Source organism: Xiphophorus couchianus, chromosome 10 (genome assembly GCF_001444195.1).
Source record: "Xiphophorus couchianus chromosome 10, X_couchianus-1.0, whole genome shotgun sequence".
NCBI lineage: Eukaryota > Metazoa > Chordata > Actinopteri > Cyprinodontiformes > Poeciliidae > Xiphophorus > Xiphophorus couchianus.
In genome coordinates, this window is record NC_040237.1 from 5,442,384 (window position 1) to 5,469,270 (window position 26,887).

Below are 26,887 nucleotides of genomic sequence, written 5' to 3' on the forward strand. Positions count from 1 at the left end.
AAAGAAAATGGGTGTAAAACAGCATGCAAAGCACAGATCTATGCAGCTATCCGCACTTTCATTAGCAATGTAAATTCACATTGCATTCAGTGGGGAAAAAACACAAACATCATCCCTTAAATTTATGAACCATATTCTCTAAATTGGCCAGAGTTCAAAAACTTAATTATAATCCGTAGCCTCTTATTTCCCAGGGGTGTATACATACATTGTGTCACAAAAGGTTTTTTCTCTAAGCCACTCTTCAAAATGGGAAAGACATGAGAAAATGTTATTCAAGTAAGGCAAATGTGTGTTCAAGCCACAAACAAAATTTTATTTTTGATCTACTTTCTACTGCAAATATCTTACTACACACAAAATAAGACAAAATTGACTTACAAGTAACTTTAATATGAAGATACGAGAACTCGTTTTAAGTCAATAATTCCTTAATACTGATGAAAAAGTTTCAGATATAAGTGAAATAATCCATCAGTGAAACTACTCAGTGCCTATTTTAAGCTCTTGTCAGAATGAGCTGTTTTAGAGCATCTTGTCACTTTAAATCCAGATAAACTGCTGCTGGATACGGTCCCACAACTGACACATGAAAATGGCTGCAAACACATGTGCAATGACACAACCTTACATATTTGAAAAGCAGAAGTAGAGCCTCCTGCACCACCAACAAGAATGCAGCAAGTTGTTTCTAAACGATAAGTCAACTCAGAACAGACATTGTACAGCAGTAAATTAAGCGGACTAAACATGCAGTAGCTCTGCTTGGGTTGCTAGGTGACAGGACTGGGCTTGGCTGGCGTTGCTAGGTAACTGCGCAGCGCCATTTGATTGTGATTTTTTTGAAACTGCACTTTTTCCAGACACCAAAAAACATTATATTGTTACCAAAAAATGTCTGGGTGTTTTTTTTTAATCAGTTAACACCCAAATGGAAGTATAAAAATGTGCAAAATGTGAACTTTGTGTAACAAGTCCCACTTAAGTCTGAATTGTGATTGTGATTGCACGTGTCCCTCTCAAGTGACATTAAATTTAGTTCTTTTTTTAACGTTTAAAGACTTTGAAGACCTCACACTAGAAATAAGAAGGCCTCAGGGAACAATGTCTGACTTTTACCACAGCAGTACTCTCCCGTCAGCTAATAATGAAGAAAAGAAACAATGTCCTTTAGTGTCTTCCAGGCTCCCTGGTGGCCCGGCAGATTTCCAGCATCGGTCACCTCTGCTGCTGGTGTCAGCACAACGCTCAACGATTCAGACAGATAATTAAACTAAGACCTCAGGTACAGCTCCCTCTCTAAAGCAAAGAGCTTATGTTTTTTATGACTAAAAATCTATAAGAAGCACCTTAATATTCATCCCCATCTAAATAAAATCCATTGTCGTCTATTGCCTTCAGAAGTACATCAGTGAACAAACAGCATAATGAGGATCAAGCAACACAGCAGACAGGACAGAAAGGAGAAGTTAGCCTATTAGATTTGATAAGGAACTGGACGGAGTTTAAAATGGACCAATCCTGGAAGCAAAAACAGCGTTAAAATCCTCCTGGTCAAAGTTTGGCACCCAAAAACAACATTCACGCTCCATCAAATCAGATTTAACTGAAGCTATTTTACCAGAAGGATGAGAAAAATAATTATAATCTGCGATAAAATATGTAGTGACATTCAGGTTGTGCAGTTCAAGTCTCATTTAAGGCGGTAAAACATTTTGGGTTCCTTCTTGCTGGACTTTATTTGATATCTGCCATCTTTATGCTTTCATTTCTTCCTTAGGTGTAAATTTCACCTCTTCTGTCATATTTCTATTTAGTTTTTTTTTTTTAAATCCTTATAGTGTCTTAATCAGAACAGTATTCTTCAAGAATCTAAAAAGCTTTTTCTTTGCATCAACTTTGTTTAACTGAATAACCACACAAATTCCCAGTAACTTGCAAACATGAGTAAGATTATTAATGTAATTTAAAAACTTATTAACAACAGAAAAGGTTTGCAAAGTAAAATATTTCATAAAATGCAGCTAAAAAGGTTAATTTAAAGACAATAAACAAAGCTATTCACTCACCTGTCCTGGATTTAGGATCTGAACAAAGGTATGAGCATTGGTGAATAAACAAAGAAACAAAAATAATTTAGATTATTTTGCTAGTTTGTATATTTAGGTTTTTTTTAGTTATAATTTTCTTCTAAGTTTGTCTTATGTTAGCATAAGCTCTCCCTGAACCTAAATATCAATCTGTAGAGAAGACAGCTAAAAAAAACAATCTTAAATGCCATCTTGTCTCCTCTGTCACCATCTATATTTATATTTATTTATGCCACCTAGCTAACTACAAGGAGACGCAACAACTTTAAAAACATATGCTTGGACCTAAACTGTAGCCTAATGCTACTACAAACAAACAAACAAACTCGGGAGAGTATGTGCAGCAAAGTTACAACAGAAATGTTTAAACTAACGCACTATGAATAATTTTAAATGAAAAAAGAATAAATTCCATTTTATTTTATTTTCTTTTTGATTGTTTTAAAGTCTGTTCGAAATAAATAAATAAATAAAATAAAATAAAAAATAAATTATGAATATGTTTAAAGGACAAGTAGTCAGTAAATACAATCTTAGCCAGTTTATCACATACTCCAAAATGTGTTGCATGTAGAATCTCAGCTAAAAGTAGAGTTACACAATCTTGATTAATGTTATTTATAAAACATATTGAAATTTGTATTTCCTCCCACTAAACAGTCATGCCCTATTGTGTTATACTACATAAAATCCCAATAAAATCTACTGACGTTTGTGGATATAATCACCTGTAGAGTTTACCTGACACTATTCATATTTGTTTTTCAATCTTCTATAAGGTCCATTTGTTATGGCTGTGAAAAACGTTTTCTCCCACACCTCCAGCGCTACATTTAGTCTGTGCCACCATGACCTCTCACCTGCTCTATGAATAATTTGTGGCGCTATAAGTGGCGCTGGCTCGTCTCCAGATACAGATATGAAGCAGATGTCTTCTGCGTGTAGCTGCCAGCAGGTTACAGCCGAGTGCGGAGAGAAAAAACTGCAGAAGAAGAGACGCGATTGTGCTCCGACAGGTAAGGCCAGGGGGGCATGACATCATCAGCACAGGAGAGCGCGTTTCACACTCTATGGCAGGCTGTTGTGATATTTATTCAATGCCCGATCTTGCGCTTTCTTCATTTAACGTTCAAAATTAGATTCTAGCAAGTCCTTAATGATTACTGATGATTACTAATGATGGTTACATGACATTATTTTTCGTTTGTAATGCTACAAAATGTAGAAAACTTCTATTGTTATGAATATTTTTTCAAAGCGTGTGCACTGGTGACCCTGTCTGTCATTCATGATTCTTATCCCTTTGCTTTTTCTAGATGAAAAACATCAAGTCTTCTCCTTATATACACTGATAGTTCCATAATTTATAAGAATCACTGAAGCTTTCATGATAGACTATAAAAAGAGATCATATCCAACCTTTCAGCTCTTCTGTACGTGCAACAGGGATGTTCTGGAAAATCACTTTGACAACTGTGACCTTATGTAATCAAGTTATTTGGTAATTCAATTTAATAATATATGAAGCCAGAGTGGATTTCTTATTTTGCAGGTAATAAACTGAGCTAGAAGTATAAGGATGAATCCTGGAACAAAAGCTGCGAATTCATCATGGGACAAACAGAGATGTGAATCAGTTAGTTTAGCCAGTAAAGTGGAAAAAGGCTTATGTTAAGTGGTATTTTAGAAAAAATAAAAATAAAAAATGTTTAACTTGTAGTCACTTGTTAATCTCATAATGAGTTGTGAAACCTCGATGTTGCAATGTGCAAGCATTGTGTAACTTTTTGTGTTTTTGCTCTTTTTTGTCACATAAATGTCTTGAATTGTAAAAAAAAAAAAAAAATCCCAAAATGTTTTTCAAATGTTTGAGAAAACACACACACACACACACACACACACACACACACACACACACACACACACACACACACACACAAAAACTGTTTTCAAATGATCATTTTATTTAGCAATGGAAGGAATCTATCCAAACCAACATGGCTGAACGTGAACATATAAGTGACTCTACTCAAGCCAGCCGTATCAATTGCAATTAATCACATCAACACCATGACGAATTCCTGCATAAACATGGCATTTACCAGGGTTATGTATATTTTGAGAACAGATGTTGGTGCTCAGCTTGACTCCCCCAAGTCAACCGACTAAAATCCCAGTTTAAATCCTGCTTGTAAAAGTTAAGTGGAACCACATTGGGGATAAAATAATACAAGAGCAGAACTTACAAGTGGCTAATGATTTCCTTTTCATTTCTAATATGTACATTTTGTTTCTTTATTATGTAATCAGTTGAAAAAAAATCTATTTTAAAAGAAAACTAACCAAAAAATTTAAAAAATGGCTTTTTTGGAACAAAAATGTCTTGAAATATTATATGAATCTCAGGGTTTGCTTTTATACGACGGAGTATCACAAAAAATTCATTACAAAATACCACAAAATCATATTAAAATATGATAATAAAGTCATAGTATTATGAGAATGAAGTCATAATATTACAGTTTTATTCTGGTAATGTTACGACTTTATTCTTATAAAATTGGCTTTATTTTCAAAATATTGACTTTATTTCCATAATATTATGGCTCATTCTAGTAGCTCTGAGTTTATTCCTGTAATTTTATGAATTTTCTTCTTGTTCGAGCTTATTTTTGTAGTATTACAACTTTATTCTCTTAATTTTATGACTTTATTCTCTTAATTTTGTTTTATTTGTTGAGTATGACCCTAATACTCTGTCATACTTTCAGATTTAAAATGTGCAGCGTTTTCTCACATAAAACACTTTTTACTTTTAGATTTTTTTTCATTCATTGGTTGCATTGCAAAGGAACATTTTCACCAAACAAAATTCAATGTTTGAAAAATCGTCCGATATGTAAAGATTACTCAGATTTACTCCTTTCTTCATGTTCTGTACCTTTGACCTTCCGTATAAAACCAGGTTTTTAATCTTAGAAAGCCTTTATTATTTGATAAATTATCTTGCCATAATAGTTTACGTCCCCGTTTTGCCCGGAAGGCGGCGCCGTCGAGCTAAGCCAATCCGCAACAATCGCGCTACGTCACTCTGTCAGGCTCAGCCGGTAAGAGTCGATGGCTCGGTATCGCGAGAGCAGCGTAGCGCGACCGCAGCGCTGGATGGCGCTGGTGGTGGACGGAGGAAGGAGGGGGATAGATGCGCCCACGACTCGCCCTCTCTTCCGTCTGATCACACGGTAGGACACGCGATCGGACGAGGACTGGCGGCGACAGCAGCCGGGGTGAGTAGGAACTGCTCAGCGTGTTCTGCACGGGCTCAAATGGACCGGACCGGTCTCAGATCTGGACTGGAGGGGACAGAGTAGGTGTGTGTGTCTCTTTATGTGCTTTGGATCACATCTCCCAGATGTGTGTGATGTGCTCCAGATGTGCGCTCTGAGGCTGGCTGTCATTTTTTCCCCTGCATCATCATCATCATCATCATGGTTCAGTTTGTATCTGCTCTCAGTTTCATTATTCCATCAGGTGGTGTGTGTGTGTGTGTGGTCATCATGGGACCACGTCAGGCTTAAAATCAGTTACAGGTGTTAATAGTTCAGGCTGTAACTCACATGGCCGCGCGCCCCTGAGTGTTTTGAGGTTTGGACCGTGTTTGTTGGACTGTTCGCGGACTTGTTGATGGATGTCCGGGAGACCCCAGCCAGCAGCCTCTTGTTGAGGCGGATTCGCGCTTCGCTGTCATCACCTTCTTCTCCTCCTCCTCTTCCTCCTCCTCCTCCTCTTCCTCTCATAATGATTTAAAGTTGCGGGCTTTGATCCGCCTGATTGATGACTTTGGTCCAGCCAATAGCGCCGTCACATTATCGAGACGGTGACAGCCTTGTGCCGCGTGCGCGCACACACGTGAGTTCTCTAAATAAATAAATTTTTAAAAATGCCATAAAAAAAAATTTTTTAAAAATGGGGGAAACATATTGCCAGCATTTCGTGAGGTTTCGTTTTTTTGGAGATGGTTAAAGAGTCTCCGTTTAGGACGCAGCGTGGGGGGCTTTAACCGAAGGATGTCCCCACAACACGAGTAACACAAACCGCACGCACACGTGAGGATGCGCAACACCTTCGCCCTTCAAACTGAGCTCAAATGTCGCCTCGGCATTTAGGTTTAAATTCCCGCCAGCTTTGGGTTTTTGGAAATGAAGCAGAAATTAGCCGAACTGTCCCATGTTTAATCTCAACCTTCACTTGGTTTTATTCAGATTTTATGTGACGGACCAGCGCGAAGTAGTTGAAGACAAATAATTAGGGATTTGAAAGTGGGAATTTTATTGCAGAGCATTATTTGGGTATTCAGATACTAAATTATTTGCCCATTCTTTTGTATCCAGATGAGATACAATCTAAATGTTATGTCCTGTCACTGACTCTCACTTTGTTTTTGGTATGGACTTTGACTGGGCCACTCTAACACAGGAATATGATCCAAAGCTGTTTTCTGTTGTTGTTTTCACTTGTGTTTAGATATCCACGTTATCTAGTTCTTTTGTGTCAACTTTCTTAGTTCCTTCTTGCATCCTGTTCTGTGAATTTTGGTTTTGACTCTAGAGTTGGTTTTAAAGTCAAGTCAAGTTTATTTGTATAAGTCATTACAACAAAGCAGCTTAACTACCACAATAACTAATTAGGAAACGTTCTGTTTTTCTTAATGTCTTCTCTCAACATGGTTACTTTCACACTGCAGCCTGAAGTGACTCAATTGCGATACTTTCTTTTCTTTCTTGCCTTATGCGACCTATATATGATCTTTGCATGACTGTCTGAATAACACAGATCGTTTTTTGTTTTGTTTTGGAATGCCACGTGGATATCCCATATGCGTTTTAAACAGAACTTTATTGTAGAAACTACCAAATCTTACAAGCACACATACTTCTTATGCAGTATCTTGACTGACTAGCAGTCAATGAAGAAAAAAAGAGTCAAAGAGGTTACAGAATGACATGAAAGCCATATGACACAATAGGTGATTAATATTAGAAAATAAAATCGCATGTATTTGGACGGGTGAACAATCAAATCCGATTCAGGCTGCAGTGTGAACGTAGCCCCTGAGACATTTGGCAAAAACATTTGGTTGACTGATGAGACAATAACGTTTTGGACGGCCGCATCCTGCTGCAGCTGGTGGTGAACTGACAGAGTTTCATAAAGATCTCTTCATATCCCCAATCAAACATGGTGGCAGTCTGATGGTCTGATGGGAATTATTCTTCTCCATACCCAGACACTCCTGTAGGCTGAAACAGAGTCAAAGATAATCCAAAAAACATCAGCAAGTCCACTTTTAAGGAGTGGTCTAGTCAAAGAACAGATTGAAATCTGACTATTATGCTGTGGCATGACAGTTTTTTTTATTATTTATTATTCCTTTATTTAATCAGGTAAACCCCATTGAGATCTAGATCTCATTTTCAAGGGGGACCTGAAACAAACTTCACTCCCCGTCGGGGAATTGAACCCCGGTCTCCCGCGTGACAGGCGGAGATACTCACCACTGTACTAACGAGGAGAAAAAAAACAATAAACATGTAATTGATACAATGGACCCTCCAGTTTAGATTGATAAATTGATTAAAGCAGTTAAACAAATAGAATACAGTAAAACCTTTTTGACCCACTTCGCTCTTCCACATGACCATTCCTGAACTTCAGTTTCCCAACTAATTTAATTTAATAGCTTCACTCACATCAAACACTCAATTCAATAATCTAAAAAGATTACAGCTGAACATGAGAGTGTCTAAGTATTTAAAAAGAGAAGTTTGTCTTTGTAATGAGACAAATGTAGGGATTCCAGCAGAACGAATGGTGCATGAGTTTCTGGTTCATGCTTCCCATCAAACATCAAGTCATGTCCTTACTGATGGTTCTATAATTTATAAGGATCTCCTAAGCTTCCGCCATATCCAGCCTTTCAGCTCATCGTGTAGCAGAGATGCACTGCAGGATCTTTTTTGACAACTGTGTCCTTGTTCATTTATCTGGTATTTTAACGTTAGCATTATGCAGAAGCCAACACGGTCTGCTGTTGTGGGACCATAAGAGGGATAAATTAAAGGAAGCTGCATGTCTGAACCTGTGTGGTGGTCTACAGACGAAAAGTCGTGGGAATTATTCTTCGCAGATCCCCAGCCATACAGTGAAACATTTCAAAGCAAAGGATATTGAATTTTCTTACATTCACTAATTGGTTTAAGTCCTCGGCGTGTTTCTCATGCGCTGCTCATGTGTGACTGATCCCAAATTGAGTCTTCGGGCCGTTTGTTGACATTTGAGGTGAGCTGAGGTGTTTCGGACTTTGTGGCGCCGGTCCAGCTGCCGTCCATGGCATGATATGCAAACGGTAAAGGCATTTTCATGTAGCATATCTCCTGTGACCTTTAAAACCAGCAGGGATGCAGTTTCTTTTTCTTGTAATTTATACGCTTTGACATATTTCTGTTCATGCAGCCTATTGCTCTGACCGGTTCTTTATTCTTATATGTTTGCTGTTTTCTCTCTAACTACTCTGCTTTTAGTTCGTCTTTTACCTTGATTGTCACATATTAATTAGTTTTATTTATTCTTCCGCTTTCCTCATTTTAATGTATTGAGTTCTATTTTATTTCATTTAGCAGCATTTTCTTTCTGCTTTTCCTTTTTTAAATTTTTTTCTTTACCTTGTTTCCTTCCCTTCACTATATTTCTTTCCTTTCCTTTCCCTGTTTCCTTTTCTGTCCTTTTCTCTTATCTTACTTTGGAAAATCTCCTTTTTCCTCGTCGTTCCCCTTCTTTCTTCTCCTCTCCCTCTGCACTGACCCAAACTGGGAGAACCTCATGTTTCCCAGCATGCATTGAAAATAAGGATGGTTATGTAATAGCCTAATATTAAGCAAATTTCCATGCCTGTTTTTGTGTTTCCTGCTAACAGGATTAGCGGTGGACATGTGACATGGGCATAATGGGTTGCATATAGGCGACACTGTGCATGGATACCCACAGCTCGTGTGAGGAGTCGCTCATGTGCTTCAGTGTTGCAGCGTCTCAGCAGGAAAATGACCTTGAAGCCAAACCCTTTGTACAAACATGTAGCCGGCTGCATGTGGGGCACAAACGTAACTTTTCATACCAGTTTAAGTGTTAAAATTGGGGGATGAAAGGATGAGAGGCACAGAGGAGAGGACGCAATCTGGGCTCTCCCTATTGTCAACCGAGGCTATTTGAAGTTACACATAACCCAGTTATGAGGAAACTGCTGTGTGTGCACGCACAAGAGAGCATGCATGTCTGGAAACTGGACGGAACGAGACAAAGATGATTGGTGGACAAGGTAGGGAATGAGAACGGAAAAGTAATAAAGTTAAAGAAATGGACAAGAGAGAGATTAAAATGAAGTTTTTTTTAACTTTTACAAATTGCAAAAATGTACTTCTTGTGTTATATGGCTGCATGAGTGGGATGGAGACAGCGTGAGAGACAGGCTATTGTCCTCGGGGACAGTATCAGCTCTTTGTACAGCTTGTTTCACACTGGTGTCACCGTCACAAGTCACACTGACACACAGCAGGAACAGTGAAAGGCAGAGACAGTATCATCCAAAATGGTGTCAGATTATTTCCAGCTAACTCTGAGGTCAGTCGTTGAGTTGGCGAATATGTTTTTCTCTGCTAAGCAATGTGATACGGGAGGAAACGGGTCACTGCAGTTGGCCCTGGACCTGTAGGCAGTGGAAATAATGAAAATAAATACTTGGGCCGCTCATTGAATTCACTGAGATTCATTCAAGTAACAAAATGAGAAAGATTTATTTCTGTTCATTTTGACAATTATAACTTTGAAAATAGATTTTACTTGGAAATTTAAATCTAATTAAGGCTGAAACAATTAATTGGAGTAAGTGTTTGAAATAATCGACCAGTAATTTAGTAATCGATAAGTCGCTAACTAGAGTATACGAACACTAAAAAGGAGAATTTGCTGGGAAAAAACAACACAGAGCAGTAATTGGGCATAGATTATACAAACATTTATGTACATTTTGCATTTAAGATACAAGAATGTCCTTTACCTTTAAATATATTCTACTGAGACTCCATAAGTGGTTCCAGTTCAGTTAAAATAAATTTTCTATTAAGCACCTTTTGCTATCTAGTTGTTAATCAGTTAATCCAATCAATAATCACCAGATCAGTCCTACACTGTAGTGATGTTAAGTCTGGTTCTTGAGGTATTTCAGGATACTTCATGCCTCCCTCTGCTGCAGCTTTATGGAGATACTGATTTATTTTCCAGCAGGACTTGGCACCAGTTGGTATCACTTTGTTTACAGAATCTATGGATTGTTGTCAAGAGGAAGGTGAGAGACACCAGTCCCAACAGTGCAGATGAGCTGAAGGACACAAGCACACTTCCTTGAACAGATTAGTATCGGCTTGTGGGCTACACGAAACATGTTTGTTACATTTTTTAGATAATGAGATTTTAGTCTGTTCAGTCCTGTTTGTTTAGAGCTCTTTTCAGATTGAGCTGTTTAGGGCCCTTGTCACTTTAAATCCAAATAAGCTGCTGCTGGCCACGCCCCTCCCCCCACTCATGAAAATGGCTGCAAACAGATTCACAATTATACAACCACACATCTAAGTAGTAGTAGTAAGTAAAACCTCGTAAACAACCAACAAGAATACAGAAAGAGGTTTCTGGATGGTAAATCAACAACAAAACTCTTGTCTTTTCCAGCAGCCATTGTACAGCAGGAAAGCCAGCTGATCAAATGTGCTGGAGGCCCAGTCAGGTCGCTAGGTGACAGGCAGAGCCTAAAATATGAATTTATTGCTAAAAAAACAGTTGCATGTCTTTTTAAACACTTATACAGTTTCTAATAACAGTTGAGACCCAAATGGAAGAACAAAAACATGTGAAATATATATTTTTCATAAAGCAAAGTGAGCTTTAACAAGCCCTAAATAAGCAGTGAGTGCCTGTGATGTACACTTCATTTCTGTGCTGAAAATCCTTCTTCTTTGGTCTCCTTTTTCAAATTGAATTACTGAAATAAATGACCTTTTGAGTCATATTCTAATTCATTGAGGTCACATTTGAAGTTGTGTTTAAATATGTAACACCAGAACATCACAGTTTGGTCCTGTCACTCAGCAGTGACCTATGCTCTTCTGGGACCAGAGGTGATAATCCCTGAAGCACACTTTTGAAAATGCAGTTCCTCTAACGTCTTATTATTCTAATACCACAAGTTCAAACTGCAAATGTTCATTGAATTTTGACTGTATTTCTTACAACTTGACTCTGGATCTCTCTCATAATGAGGTGGATTTATAGTTTTGGAAAATAAAATCCAAAAATGAAGTTAAAATATTAAGAAACGTTTGCAGTATTAATCTTGTTAATGTATTTTGTAACTATTTATTTGGTCATGCTGCTACCTATTTTATAATTTATGTTAAAATGGGAGATATGAAATCTTGCGACGTTTGTTCAATGGTCGCAGCATCGCATCTGTTTGCGTAAAAATGTTTGTAGAGTGAAGCTAAATTTTCTGCTGAAATGTCTAGAGCTGTGCAGAGATAATGTCAAAACATCTCTCAAAGCATCTATGCTGAAAAAACACAAAATTGAAGTATTTATGTTCTATTTTCTAGTGCAAATATTTTAGTTTTGTCTTATTTTAAGTGTACTGACTTACAAGTAACCTTTTAGCATCATATAGGAATAAACAATTCTTTAATATTGATGAAAAAGTAGCTACTAGTTATAAGTGAAATAATCTCCCAGTGGAACAAGACATTTAGACTTATGATGTGGAAAAAATATCTTATTCCACTGGCAACTTTTTTTTCACTTTAAAGTACGTAAAAGAATTAGGGCCACTGGAAAAAAAAATTATTCAGACTTTAATCTCAGAAAAAAAGTCAGAATTCTGAAATTAAAGTTTTATTTTTCAATGGCCCTAATCCTCTTCTGTATATCTGCACTAGAAACTAGCCCAAAAATACCCTTTTTGTTTTTGTTTTTACAGTATACTGCATGTGTGTGAGCTGGTAAAACTTTCCTCTTTATATTCTAGTGATTTGAATTCTGCTTGAAGCTTCTTTGAATTTGCCACAAAGCCTTTGGCAGCGCTCTAAACCCAAAGCAGACTTGATGGAGGCTGAACTGAGGTGTCGTAAACAATAACAGACTTCTGTAGCAGCGTACCTTTTCCAGGATGCTTCTCTCCCTGCAGACTGTGGACAGACGCTCCTTTCTCCGCCCCTCCCTCGTATTTCATACTGGGGAAAAAAATGCAACTCCTGCAGAAATCATTGTGCTGCTGAACAGAGCAGGTGTGAACTGTAAATGTCACAAAAGTCTGGACTGAACTGTCGTCAAGTTACCGATGTCATGTTTTTAGAAAATACAAAGAAATTAGAAAACCTTTTGTGCATGAAAGTGTTTTTATGCATCGTCAAATTGCACTGACGTGTACGTCACCATTTGGCCGCACCACGTCGCTGTTTGCTTCATAATTGCTTGTTTTGATAAAAACGTATCCACGCACACATAGACAGGAATGTTGGGAGCAAATGGGGGTAAATCACAAGGCTGTGCAGTGTTTGCCCTTTTCAGTTTTCCTTATTTTAGCCTTCTTCTTACAAAAATCTAAGTGTAGAAAAGTGTTTTCAAAAAGGGCTGGGCAATAAATCAACAATAATTCAAACTGCAGAGACTCACCCAGAGAAAAAGCAGCAGTTAGAAAGTTTTATTGACCCGAAGTTCTTTGGCGCTCGGACACCGGCAGAAGACGCTGAGAAGCACCGTGAGCTTGGAATGATCGGCTCGGGGCGAAGCTCAGGGTGGTCTTTTCCCGGGCCCGGACACTGGTGGGGACAACTTATTGATGTAATTTAAAGTCCAGAGGGCCACATAGAAAACTACGGCGGGCCAGATTTGGCCCCCGGGCCTTGAGTTTGACACATGTGACTTACAGTATTCTAGAAAGAAAACACACACTGAACAAGCACTGTGGCTGTTTTCTACAGCTTACGCCATCCGGACGCACAAAGTGAATCAAAGCAGAGCGTGAATGTGCGGCCAGTGTCGCCTCCACGAGGAATTTCTCCTCGATGTGTGGCCGCTGTCTGGGCTGCCGTCCCGAGCCGTCCAGAGCAGGATCAGGGAATGTGATTGACTTGTGCCTTGACTCACTCTGGCTTCCAGGAAGTCTCCTACATCAGTACACATCATCATCATCACTCGCCAGCCCAGCGTGCAACAGAGTGTTTCGCGGGTGCTCTCTCAACCAGTTCAGCACAGTGTGTCTCTCTGTTAAATCACATGGTTCAGCTTTTCCCCCGCATGCCTGCTGCTTGGCCTATTTCCATGGTAACTAGCCGAAGATGTGGGGACACGCGTACAACACATATGCATATACGCACACACACACCCACACACACCTACGCAGTCCACATAAACAGCAGTTGTACCACTGCGATCTTGGTTGTGTGTGGCTGTAGGGTGCAGTCAGACAGGAAGTGTGATCACACACTCTGCACAGGCTCAGTGGGGAACACAGCCACACACACACACACACACACACACAGCTGAGACAGAGGCTGGGGATGTGGCGCTGTGGAGGAAAAATGGCACACAGGGGCATGACAGAGAAAATCCCACCATAAACCTCACAATTCAGACAGATAGATAGATAGATAGATAGATAGATAGATAGATAGATAGATAGATAGATAGATAGATAGATAGATAGATAGATAGATAGATAGATAGATAGATAGATAGATAGATAGATAGATAGATAGATAGATAGTTAGTTAGTAGTGATTGTTCGAGTACCTGCAGCTTCCCTGTGGCCTTTGGCCAAGATGATGCTGTGGTGTTAATGCAGCCCAGCTATCAGACAAGGGAGCTTTGCCAAAAGCAGGGAAGGAATAAACTAAGGAAGTATTGAAAGAAGAGTGGTGGGGAGACTGCGGCTCTATTACATTCTGCCTTGCGATGTTATGCAAATTCAGTCGTGTTCATGATTTTATCATCACACTAAAGTTCTGAGACGTTAGCATGCTTGAATCGCCATAAGCTCCTCATTTGGTTTCTGTCCATGGATTAAAATGTGACATAACAGACAAAAGCATCCAAAATGAATTGCTGTCCATGGAGGCTGATTCTAGATTAGACAGTGTGAGCATCGGTCCTGAAGGTTCAGTTCAGCACCATTCGGATAACTGAGCTTAAGATTTGACTAGGACTCGTAGTCTTGGACTTGATTCTCATGAACAACCTCTATCTTATGTTATTAGGGCTGAAAGTACTGGATCCAAGAAAACAAAGATGTTTTCTCCTGGATCTACAGTTTCCAAAAGCTACTGAAGTTAGCCGCTACCAGATACCCAACAGATGTTCTTTTGTTGGTCCACTTTAGATTTTCCATTTAGAGCTGCTGTGGGAACTCGGTATGTTCCTGTTTGTTTGATGTTTTGAGTCCTAACAGATTGGTTTTTGTGTCTTCCAGATAAAGTGAAAGAGGAGAAGAAACCACAGGGATCCCCACATGGGAGCAGCACTGCTGTCAGAGCCGCTTTTATCTGAGAGAATCTGCCAAATCATTCTTTGGAAACGCTCTCATGGCTTCAAACGCAGACTTATAAACCCACGGAGCTAAAAACAGAAAACCAACGCAATCACTGGCAAATATAAGTGGACCACTTTAAAAAAGAAAAACACGGCAGGACAGTGGGAGGGTTGTATGGGGGCCAGATCCCTATCCAAGACATCTTGCATCTCTTCAGTCCACAGACTTCCTTCCACCCATCCTTCTGTTTCCTCCCACTCTGCCTTTCTCCCATTCTCCATCTTTCTCTCTCATGGGAGTGACATAGAGGCTGTCGCCTGGTCTTCTGCCCCGCCCCTTTTCTGCATCCCTGTGGGAACGGGGACATCCAGGTAGTGATGTCGTGGAAGAGGAACTACTTTGCCTCTGGCGGCGGAGCGGCTGGAGGGATGCAGGGGCTGGTGACCCCGAGAACCATGACCTCCATCGCGCCGAGCAAAGGCCTGAGCAATGAGCCGGGACAGAACAGCTGCTTCCTCAACAGTGCTCTGCAGGTCAGTTGGGTGAACTCACAACCGCAGACCAACTTTAATCTAAAAATAGAGGATAATTCTCAGGAATGAGCTGTGTTAGGGCCTCTTGTCTCTTTAAATCCAGATAATATGCTGCTGGCCACACTCCTCCAACACAACATTTACACTCACACTTAAAAATGGCTGCAAACAGATGTGCATTTATACAATCGTATATCTTTGAAAAGCAGAAGTAGAGCCTCCTGCACAACCAACAAGAATGCAGGAAGTGGTTTCCGGGTTGTAAGTCAATAACAAAACACTTGTCATTTCCAACAGCCATTATGCAGCGGTAAAACCAGCTTACCAAATGCTTGTGTTGCTAGGTAACCAGATGGAGCTCGGCTGGGGTTGCTAGGTAATGGTCCAGATTTAACAATTGGGAAGTTTTTGAAACAGCTCGTTTTTCAGACACCAAAAAACATTAACTTGTTGAGAAAAAACAGGCGAGTGGTTTTCTTTTGTTGTTGTTGTTTTTTTAAAAAAAAAAGCTCTTGGGTTGTTTTTAGAAGCAGTTGGAAGTTTTAGCAAATTTACCAATTTCTAAAACTTTGAAAGCTTATTTACAGACCCTCTGACCTTTTCCACATTGCAGCAACATTGATCAAAATATTTTATGATATTTTAAGTGATATTAACACATAAGTATGAAGTTTCTATTTTTCTATCTTTTCAACCAATATGTTGTAGAACAATATTTAGCTTTTTTTTTTTTTGGTGTTCTTATCAACCGTCTGCACAGGAAGAGACACATTCTTGTCTGTTCTGTTGGACTGAAACGATTAATTAGGTTACTCGTGATAAATCAATTATTGACTAATTTAGTAACTAATTGTTAATTGCATTCAGACTCAAACCTCTCCCCCCCAACATTTGTTGAACAAAATAAAAGAGCAATAAGTAAACCAACCTATACAAGCCTACACAGAATAATCAATAATCAACAGATTAATTGATAACTAAAATAATCATTAGTTCTTGCCCTACTATTCAGGCTTTGTCAGATTACATGATAATCAGATATAAACTGCAATTTTCAAGTTTTACCACTCAGTTGAATTTATGTCTGAACTTCGACTAGGCCATTTTTGCACTTTAATCTGAAGTACTTCAGTGTTTGGTTGTATGTTTTGTGTCGTCCTGCTGGAAGTTGAACTTTTAGCCCAATCTTTAGCTCCATCTGTCTCCATATTAACTCTGTGCATCTTCTCTGTCTACGGTGAAGAAAAGCATCCCAGCATCATGATGCTGCCACCACCTTATTTTACAATCATGAAAGTGTGTGCAAGTTGATTTTGCAGTGTTTCCCACATACAGTATTTGTTTAACAAAACCACCTTCTGCCAAAGGAATCACAGACTGGTTGTCATTAATGTGGGAGAGTTCATCTTGAGTTCAAAATCAAAAGAAAACCAAGAGAGCCAAAGGTTTTCTGGTCTCCAGTCTTAAAAATGTTAAATATGATTTGAAAGAGAGTGACATGGAGCGGAGATAATCTGAGCTGAATACCAAATCTGTCTGAAACCTTTACAATTCAAAGAGACATTTTGCGTTATTCCTACAAAATAAATTTTGCTGCAAAATCCGCATTAAGAAGATCCAGTTTTAAAAATACTTTGGCAAATAAAACATGAAACTGTAAAACTTTTAAATATTTAATCTTATTTCTTTTGAAAAGGTTTTTAAACAAAGAGAAACATAAAAACTTTCTAATAAGAGGATGGTAATGCATTCATACACAATAATTTTAAATAGACTCATTGTTTTCAAAAACACACACACAATCAAATCACCCCCAAATTATTATTGTGATTCTTTTTTAAAATAGATTTTGCACAAACATCTTTCTTATTCCCTTTGTGTTGAAAATCTAAGCCATTCTCAGTTTGATTTAGGTACAAGGCAGTGGATTAAATCAGAACATACTGATGTGTTAGATTGGTCCAGTCAAGACTCGACAATTGGTGTTTTCTTTTGTGCATATTATGAAACAAATATATGCATTCCCTTCTTTTTCTCAACCTCGACTCTGTTGATTTGTTAAATAAAATCCAGGTGAAGTCTGTGGTTGAAATGTGACAAAACGTGATAAAGTTAAAGCAGTACGAACGCTCACGCAAAGCACTGTGCTGTATTTTACAGGTATTTTATTGGTCTGCGCTAATATGCACAGCCCTGACTGACAGCTTATTCGTAAAAGTTGTGCAGCCCTACCCATCTGCCCCTAAAACACTGCAGCAAACTGCAATCAGAAGAGTAACGGACACAGGATTATGGGGCAGCGTAGCCGTGTAGCAGCGTAGCTTGGCTCAAGCTGACCTCAGCATGGACGTCCAGTGTGTGTATGCAGAGATGCTAACTCTGCACTGCTTACACATACATAGAAAAAAAAGACACTCTTGCCTCCTACCAAGACTTGCAGCTGGCTCGCACTACACACACACACTGAAATGCCTCTTGACTATTGGCTTGAAAGAGAGAGAGGGGAAGGTGGGAGAGAGGTTGGAGTAAGCTGAAGAGGGATTGGGCAGAAGCTTAGGGAGAGTTGATGAGAACAGAGGGGTGTAGATGCAAAGACTAAAAGTTGCAGACTGCAGAGAGGAGGAGAAGAAGAAGGAGGGATGAGGAGTATACAGTATGAAAAAGATGAGGAGAGGACTTCAGGGGATACTGCTACGAGGAAGAGAGGAAACAAAAACTCCAGCAAGGTAAGAGGAAAAAGGCTTGAGCAGAAAGGGTGAAAAGACAAAGTGGAGGACAAAATGAAGAAACATGCAAAGCAGCTCCAGCAGAGTGAGAATTGGGCCACTTCAAGGACACATATAGACACTAACACACACACACACACACATGGAGGGGACAGCATGCTTAGCTGGACACAGATGAGCAGGGATAAACTGAGGGACAGAACTAAACTGCTTTTGGCAAGGCTTTCATTGTGTGTGTGTGTGTTCATGCTTTTTTCTCATGTTATGGATCAGTGTGCTGGTTTTTAATTCGTTAATCTTGGAATTTTGTTCACCTCTATAAAAGTTAAAGAGTGCCTAAGCCACCTGCTAAATGGTGAAGAGAAGAAATTTATTGTTAAATGCTCAGAAAGGGTTTGTTTTCTGTAAAGAGACCAATGCAAATAGCAGGGGAGTAACAATAGATCTGCCTCATAAAACCTGAAGATGCTTCGATCGATTCTGGGCTTCACAAGAATAAGACGAGACAAGACTGTACCGGTATTTCTGGGAAAACAAAGAATAATCATCTTTTTGTTGTTTTCACAAAGAGTCCAGGTAAAACACCAAATCCAATACCTGACGACAGAAACAAAGCAATGTTCAGGCTTTGGAGTCTCTTTAAACCGAGATAAAATGAGGAGGCAACGAGGCCTTGTGACCTTAAAGTCGCCAGTATAGAAGCTGAAAAATGGAAAAAGCTGCTAAGTAACTTTTGATATGACATTAGTGACAATGGATAAACACTTTGCCTTGAAATCAATATAAATCTGAGGGATTCCTGCCTCATTTACTATCAGAAATAAATTACTGAATTGGATGAAAATCATTTCAGGCTGAACTATTGTTGTTTCACACAAGGGCAGCGCCTATCTGAAGTTGAATTACTTATTTTCAAGACTGAAGTTGAAAACCTGAAAGGAAAAGTCCTCCATCTAAGTGTGAGTCATACACTGACAGGTGCTGATGAATACTGGAGCAATAACATTTTTGCAAACTTTGCCATACTTCCTTTATTGTGTAAAATGATTCAGTCCTGTTGGGTCAGGCTATGCATTGCCGTGTAATTTCTGCCAAAAAGCAGAAGGTCTTCATTGATCTTAAATATTGTTTTAAGAATCTCCGATCAGTCCGAGCATGTCCGATTATTGTTAGATTTTTACTTTTCCATTAGGAAGCTCCGTAGCAGAGTTGGTAGCAGCTGATAGCTAGTTATTCTCACAACATTTATGTCTGTCACCTTTTCTTTATTTCCTGAGTTCACAAAATGCTGTCAAACAAACAGTATTTAAAAGTGATGACGGTTTTGTTAATACGTTTGTAATTTTGGAACTACTTCTGTTGCTTTGAAATGAAAGCTTGAAACAAAAATGCATCCGGAGTAGCAAATCTAAAGCACCTTCCTTCGTTTCCATGGCACTTTAATTTAGCTTAACTACCAGATTAACTCTAATGCTAATGTCAAAATATTTCTTAGCGGATACTAAAAAATATTTTGGTTTTTCAACATGGCGAGATTAGAACCGCAGACATTTTCTTTCATACCATTCCTTCAGCTTAAAGTCTTTTTCATGAGATGCAGAAAAGTGCTGCATTGCTCATATTCTGAACATAATCAATCTTATTGTGAAGCAGGTTCCAAGTGTTGCTTCCTGCTTCCAGTCAGCTGGCTAAAAGAAGGTAGCCAGTTTGTTTTACCGTTTACAAGAAACAGGGCAAAAAAAAAAAAAAAAAAATCGTGAACAGTGAGGATTTTTCGACCAAAGGAATGCTGTCCAGCTCTTTTATTCAGCCAAATCTATTTTAAAAAACATGCTGTTAGCAAGAGAAGACAAACTGACTTATTAATCAGCTTGTTTGGCTCTATAAAGAGCAGAACAACAAAAACAATAACACAAACTACTCAAATGTTATATTTATCAGTGTTTAAATTTATCCCCCTTAAATCTTTTGGGGTTTTTTTTACTTTCTTTTTCTGTTAATTATAATAAAAATGCCACAATTACCTAGCAGGTACTATCAAATCTCTGGTATAAAATGCTCTACCACAAGTGGATTTAGTGCAAATGTAAGACTCTCTGCGGCCCACTGGGACCCCCCTGGGCCAGGAAGTTAACCCAGTTCTGCTGCAGTGGTGCCGCTGTGAGGCAGCAGCAGCAGCAGCAGCATCAGCACCAACATCAGCAGCAGCAGAGAGGTTTTCTCTGCGAGAATCTGAGGAAAAATACCACCAGGTAAAATCTACGTTTGTGCTTTCATCCGTCGTGGCTGATATCTATCTTCAGCAGCCGTTGGGTGAAAGGCGGGGTAAACCCTCGACAGGTCACCAGTTCGTTGCAGTCAGTACATGCTCGGCAGTTTTTCATTTAACGTAGGCAAAAGTGCAATAGCCAGAAGATGTGTGTTATGAAATTAGCAGAAACACATGGGCTTTACAGATCAGGCAGAAATGTTTGCTTCTTTGCTTTATGTAGAACACTGAATTTATCTACATTTATTATCATTTTTTTCTGCAGTGTTTTGTGTAGCATTTTATACACTAAATGAACTGATTAAAAGTTTAGCTGCCATGCGATTAACACCTTCGTAGCTGTGCTTGAAATCCTTTTTCTGCAGTTGTATTGTTACAGTTGAATGACAGAAAATGTAAGATAAGGTATCAGTGAAGCAGAGGATAGCAGAATGCTTCAAAGTCATTTATATAACACTGCAGTTGCCTGCAATGAAGAAAAAAAATACTACAGTGTAGGTAACTTTCCACTATGTGACAAAGCAAAATGGTTTAGTGATGATTATGGTTCATTGGTTTGCTCCAGGAGAGGCCAGGAGCTGGGGAAGCTTATCTTTGCTGATGCTAGCGGTTGAGGATGAAGAACATTTATTTTATCTAACACAGAGTAACAACTTTGCACAACCATCAGACGGTTGAGTCACCAATCAACTCAACAGCACATCTTTTAATAATGGGAGGAAGTGCAACTTAACAGAAAAAGCCCTGGCAGAACCAAAGGGGCTACCCTAACACCGTTTTCTAATGATTAATTTAATAGTTTGCAGCATGTTTCCATTGTTCTTGCATCACTGCATGCAACGCCTTGCAAACTCATTCCACTTTATTTTTTTGCATATTTTTATGGGTAAAGCCACAAACTTTAATGTGCTCTATTTGGGATTTTAGGTGGAACACCAAAACAAAGTAGTGCATTGCTGTATTGGAAGGATGTGATAAATGGGTAAAGCATTCTTTACAAAGAAAGTCCAAAACGTGTGTTGTGCATTTGCATTTAGCACCTCTGAGTCAGTACTTTAGTTTGGACCAATTAGAGCTGCAGGTCCTTTGAGAAATCCACAGACTGTGAGTTTTACTTTGAAAAGTAGGCTAAGCTGAGTCAGATTAATTTGAGAGCATCCGTCAACGCTGATTTTCCTGAAATCATTACACTAGTTCTCAGTGGTACTTAGGATTTAGTTAGACTTGGACTGGGCCGGTCTCAGTTCTGAATTCATCTGAGCCATTTCATGGGATTGCAGTATCCCTGGAAAGTGAACTTTGACTCCGAGTCTCAAATCTTATGCGGTCTCTATTTTAAAGGAGACTTATTGAGCAAAATTTACTTTTGGCATGTTTTTTTTTTTCACTTTCACTTGGATCTTTACTGCTTCCAAAATCCATTGTAAGCACTTATAAAACTATAGAGTCGTTTTTTCACAATAAGTTTATGTCTTTTGGTGTCTGGAAAATGAGCAGTTTCACAGCTGACACATTTGACGTGCCTAGGAACCCCAGTAAAGCCCAGCCCTGTTACCTAGCAACCCCAGAGTAGCATCAGCACTATTGGTCAGCTAGTTTTACTGCGGTATGCGCTGTACAATGGCGGCTGGAAAACACAAGTGTTTTGTTGTTGACTTACCATTCAGAAACCATGTGCTGCATTCTTGTTAGTTGTGCAGGAGGCTCTATGTATACTTTTCAAAAACGTACGATTGTGTAATAGCGCATCTGTTTGCGGTTATTCTCACATGTAAGTGTAAACGTTGAGTTAGGGCGCATGGCCAGCACCAGCTCATTTAGATTTAAAGTGACAAGGCACCCTAAAACAGCTCAATCTGAAAGGAGCTCAAAAAAATCTCCTTATTTAAGAATAATTTTGTGTAAAAATGTAATTAACATGTTTTGTATAGCTCATAGACCGATCCTATAGTAAACATAATAGGTCACCTTTAGAAGTCCCTGTTTTGATTTCCCTCTGGGACTGATAAAATGTATTTGATTTGAATTGATTTTCTTTTTGGGGGGTTTTCTGCGTTTTTTGTTTTACAAGGCTGTGTAATGTTGTTTGAGTTATATGGTGGTTGGATAATTTATTTTAGTTTTTCAGTCTTATTTATTATAAGTAAGGCCTTTGAGCTTTCCTAGATGTTTTAGTTATAGTTTATTTCTTTCAAATCTCACCTTTTGAGAGTTATTCTCGTTGGAAACCAAAGCCTTCCTAACAGTTTAGTGAGCAAATTGACTCTTCCTTGGATGTTCCTCCATTTCTTATGTTCAGTTTCATTTGAGGTGGCTCCTCGTCGCCACTTTCATTTAAAATCCTCCTATAAATAATATTTGATCTATAAATCAGTGTAAAGTAATGTAAAAACATTTTGTTAGGGATGTGCAGTGTAAGTTTTCTGCCACACATATTTTTTATAGGAAAGAAAAAAGTTAAATTTTAGTATGAAAACTGGCAGGAGTTTTTTATTTGTGAAATATAAACTTCGGAACATTACTACGTTGTTATATTACTTAATAAAAATAGTAATAAGAAAAAATGTGTGGAGTTTGTGGTTCTAATGTTAGGAAATATTGAAAATTTTAACTCTTGTGAATACTTTTTCAGTTCACTTTAAATTGGCGTCATTTGAAGCTTTTTTGCAATACTTTACATAACAAGAAATATGTCATATTGTCATTAGATTGTGAAGGAAGATGGCTGACAGATTTTCCAGCATAGAGATTGAAGAACAGCAGCTTTTGTTGTTTTCTTGTTTTAATTTTCTCAATAACTGATTGAGTTATTAAGAAAATAACTCAATCCATTTAGCCATTTAAATGGATTGAGTCCATTTAGCCATTTAATCTTTACTTTGAATAAATGTACTTTTAACATTGACCTTTCCTACTATTTAAACTTCACTGCTTCAATAAAAGCTCATATAAGATGGAAGAGCTGGAAACTGAAGCCCTGGCTGTGGCACAGACAGCAGCATCCTTTAGTAATCAAAATGCAGTGAATAGAGACGCCGTTACTACATGTGGTAATGTGAGAGCAGAACAGTGGGAACAGGACATACAGGGCAGAGGTCAGCGGTGGATGGCGGCATGAGGCAGGTGTTGTATTGCAGGTCAGAATAAAGATTTACTTTGTTCAGGAATCTAGGCGGCTTGTTTGGGTTTGTCACAACACTTATAGTTCTCATCAATAAGGACTGCAGTGGCGTATCCTTCGTTTATTAGAAGCAAGTAAAATGTTTTTCTCTTACATTAAAATTTAGGTTTATAATATTTTTTATATTATTTTAAACTGTAGCAGCAGAATATTTTAGTTTGAATCAATGAGAAGAAATGAGAGTCTATTTAAAGAAAATTCATCTTTTGTTAGTACTAACATTACAGATAACCCATTTTAATTTGTTTTTAAATGCAACAATCAGAGTTTCCCCCAGTGTATTATAAGCCTGGCGCGCCACCAGGCTTTACTTGTGCCCCCGCCAGGCTTAGCATTGCTTATTTATTGAAGTCTTTTTAAAATGTTAGCATTTTTTAACACTTTACAGTTGGTGTTCAGGTATTAATCTTCCATTAACACATAATTATTAAATGATATTTTCAAATTTCCTGTCAACTTCAAACATTTTATAACTCAAAAACACGACGGGCCGCTAGATGAATGACTGAACTAGCGTCCAGGGAGGGGACCCTGGCGATCTGATCCCACCACAACAGAGAAGTCCAAAACTTTGATAAAGATTAAACACCAACTCAAGAGAGTCTGTTGCTGCTTGTAATGATGATATGAACCATGGCTGGGTTCAAATCTATCCCAGCATTACTTATATAAATGGAAAATATTCACTTCTAGGATTGACCCTTCAGGAACTTCTAAAGAACTTCAGAGAAGCAGATTAAAGAAAGTTTATATTTTTATGTTTTTATGGAGCTTCAGTATAATATATCATCTGCATAGAAGTGTGCATTCGCCAGATGTAAATGTTTTCCTGGATCATTTAAATAAATAGAAAATGTAATTGGCCTCAAAAATAATCCTTGAGGAACACTTGTGTTCACCTCCACAGCTGAAGATTTGTAACGCAGACCGGGTTCTTCAATGTGGTTCAAAAACCGATAAATACAGTCATTAAAGAAGAATTTGTGCAAGAGAAGAGAAGTGGTGACAGCTATTAGTCAAGGTATCTGTAATATCCCCAATGGGGAAATCTGCATTACAGCCAGCAGAAAATACATTCATCAACAATAAATACAATGAATTACTATGATGAAAAACATGACAATTTAGACATAAAAACAATTTTGACAAACAAAATAAAAATACATTTAAAAAAACTCAAAAAGAAACATTTAAAACAGGGGTGTGAGACAGACTCAATTTTATTTTGGGCCTCAAGATGCAAGATCAAAAATGTCCTCAAAGGGCCGGTTGTGGCAGAATGTATTGATAAAACCAATTAACAAACTGTTAAATTATTGCAAAATAGCCGTGTGAGCATTTGATTAGTACTTTTTAATTAAAAATATCGAGCATGTTTTCACACTGATCAGTCCCTCCAGGATTTAGTGATTATCTTTATGACATTCTGCAATCAAAATCACTGTTTTTGTGGAGCTACGTCCAAGAAATTTTACAGTGTTTGTGCTTATAGTAAATGTTACTTGCCATATCAAGTACAAAATTCTGCAGCTTGCAGGTGGGACTTATTATCACTTAAACTTCATGTTTTTGACCATTGTAGAAAATTTGCAATAAACTTAAAATTTGCACAAAAAAGTGTGGGGAAATGCTGGTTTTGTGTCTCAAAAAACTGGGAGGACTGACTGATGTAATTTTGCAACATACAGATAAAAACTGCTTTAATTTGATTGATAAAGTAATATTTAATCACACAACTGTAATCTTGAAGGTTCCATCCAAGCGTCTCTCAGCCGTATAAAAAGTTATAGCGGGTCGGATTCGGCTTCCAGGCCTCGAGTTTGACATATGATTCAAAAAGACGGTAACAGCAGGTAAAAATGAATTCTTAAATTTGTTGGTTCTGCAGCTTTTGAAAACTAATCTGCGTCCTGAAGGGAAACTCTCCGAACAGGGGGTTGTTGGGTTCAGCTGAAATTGCCTTAGCTTTCTTTAGGGATCTGCTTTTGTGCAGAGCGGAGATGTTGCTCAGAGGGGCGTGTGATGTGAGAATATCATTTTTATTCAAAAATGTATCTTTCATGTGATTCCAGTTTTGTAGCTGTTACTGACAGTCTTAAAACAGGCAAATCACCACATTTTAACAAGGTATAGTATGAATAAATAGAGAAGAGGTGATTAGAGAAGGAAAGATTTCTAAAGAGAGGGAGGTGCAGAGATGGTGCACTATCCTTGCGCTTGCTGCATTGCTGTGCACAAACATGACGGAATACGCTACAGTCAGAGGAGGAGTTCAAATAACCAAGAGGAAGCAATTGAACATATAACACTGAGGTCAGCATGCAGTCTGTCATCCGCTGCTCCCTAACCTGTCACTCAGGCCAAAATACACTCTGCGCTCGTGTCTCTATAACTACATGCTTGTAATTTACCAATTTCAGTCGAAGCCTGAGGGACGTTGAAGCGTCAATATTATCTTTCAGCTGACTAAATGAATGCGCTAATGGCTCTTTCCTTTTGATTTTGCACCAGAGAGAGACAAAAAAGGACACTCTCCTTTTCTCTCTTCTTTCACTTTCTCTCCCACTTATTGCTGAAGATCAAGAGAGCAGAGAGGACACTGTGCAGAAGTAATTCATAAAGATGAATTTGTTTAATTTTGTGATATTTTGAGCAGAAATGCCCCGACAAGAATTGCTGATATTAAAAAAACAAAAACAAAAAAAACACATCCTTGAAGCTGCGCCTGAATACAATTTATAACATTCAGCTAAATCCTTAATTTGTGTCGTTCGCTGCGGTACCCGCATCACATAATCAGCATCGTTCCCCCTCTGGGAAGATTAAACTAATCGAGCCCAATCAAGAAAGCTCTGCACACGAGCAGATGAATGGGGCTGAGGTTGCCATGGTGATACCTGAGCCCGACAGCGGAGAGGTAACAGAAGGGTTCCTCGCAGCAGCTGTAATGGCCTGTTTGAGCTCAAATGTCAACCAGAAATATCAGAGCAGCCTCAGCACTGTGAAACCAACACGCATCCATGTGGAAAGTTTGCTCCGATTTTTGCACCAGAAAGTGAACATCACACCAGCCTAGTTTTGCTGATTTCCACACAGTTTATTTAATATGAATTAGTTCACTCTCACCGTGTTCACCTGCACAACATAAAGGGTTTTGTTGGCTGTAAGCTCTGATTCTGATGCTTGTTTAACATTTATTGCTCCAGTTTTGTTATATACATAAAAAAATAAAACCAACTGGAAGTGAGCCAAAGGTGTTTCTGGGGTTTTGACGACAAACGCTGCATCATTTCCACCTCAAGTTCCCAAGAAACCCTGGATCCAAAGAGCAGAGACGGGCAGAGATGTAGCCTTGGAAAACTGGGCTTTATTCTCACTGTTGTCCAGGAATAAAGCAAGAACGGTATAATTAAACACACTATAGAAAAATAGACCTACCTCAATTATCAATATGAACGTTACAAAA

General features: G+C 38.6%; 1 protein-coding gene and 1 non-coding gene across 9 annotated transcripts in view; one reads left to right on the forward strand and one right to left on the reverse strand.

Annotated features, from left to right (window-relative positions):
• Positions 1–5,218: 5,218 nt before the first annotated feature.
• The window catches only part of usp54b (ubiquitin specific peptidase 54b), a 73,147-nt gene continuing 51,478 nt past the window's right edge, over positions 5,219–26,887 (forward strand). For 3 of the 8 annotated variants that reach the window (XR_003597059.1, XR_003597060.1, XM_028029785.1), the window contains exons 1-2: positions 5,232–5,458; positions 14,653–15,245. Coding sequence is in view for 6 of the 8 variants with exons in the window: in XM_028029785.1 (XP_027885586.1) it covers positions 15,090–15,245 (156 nt within the window). In the remaining 2 variants the exon portion in view is untranslated. Of the gene's footprint in view, positions 5,459–5,762; positions 5,997–14,652; positions 15,246–17,825; positions 17,972–26,887 lie in introns of those variants that run through there. The other 5 variants (XM_028029782.1, XM_028029781.1, XM_028029783.1 and 2 more) reach the window with 5 other exon arrangements.
• On the reverse strand, positions 7,588–7,659 carry trnad-guc (transfer RNA aspartic acid (anticodon GUC)). The gene has a single exon. It is a non-coding gene; the product is annotated as a tRNA-Asp (tRNA).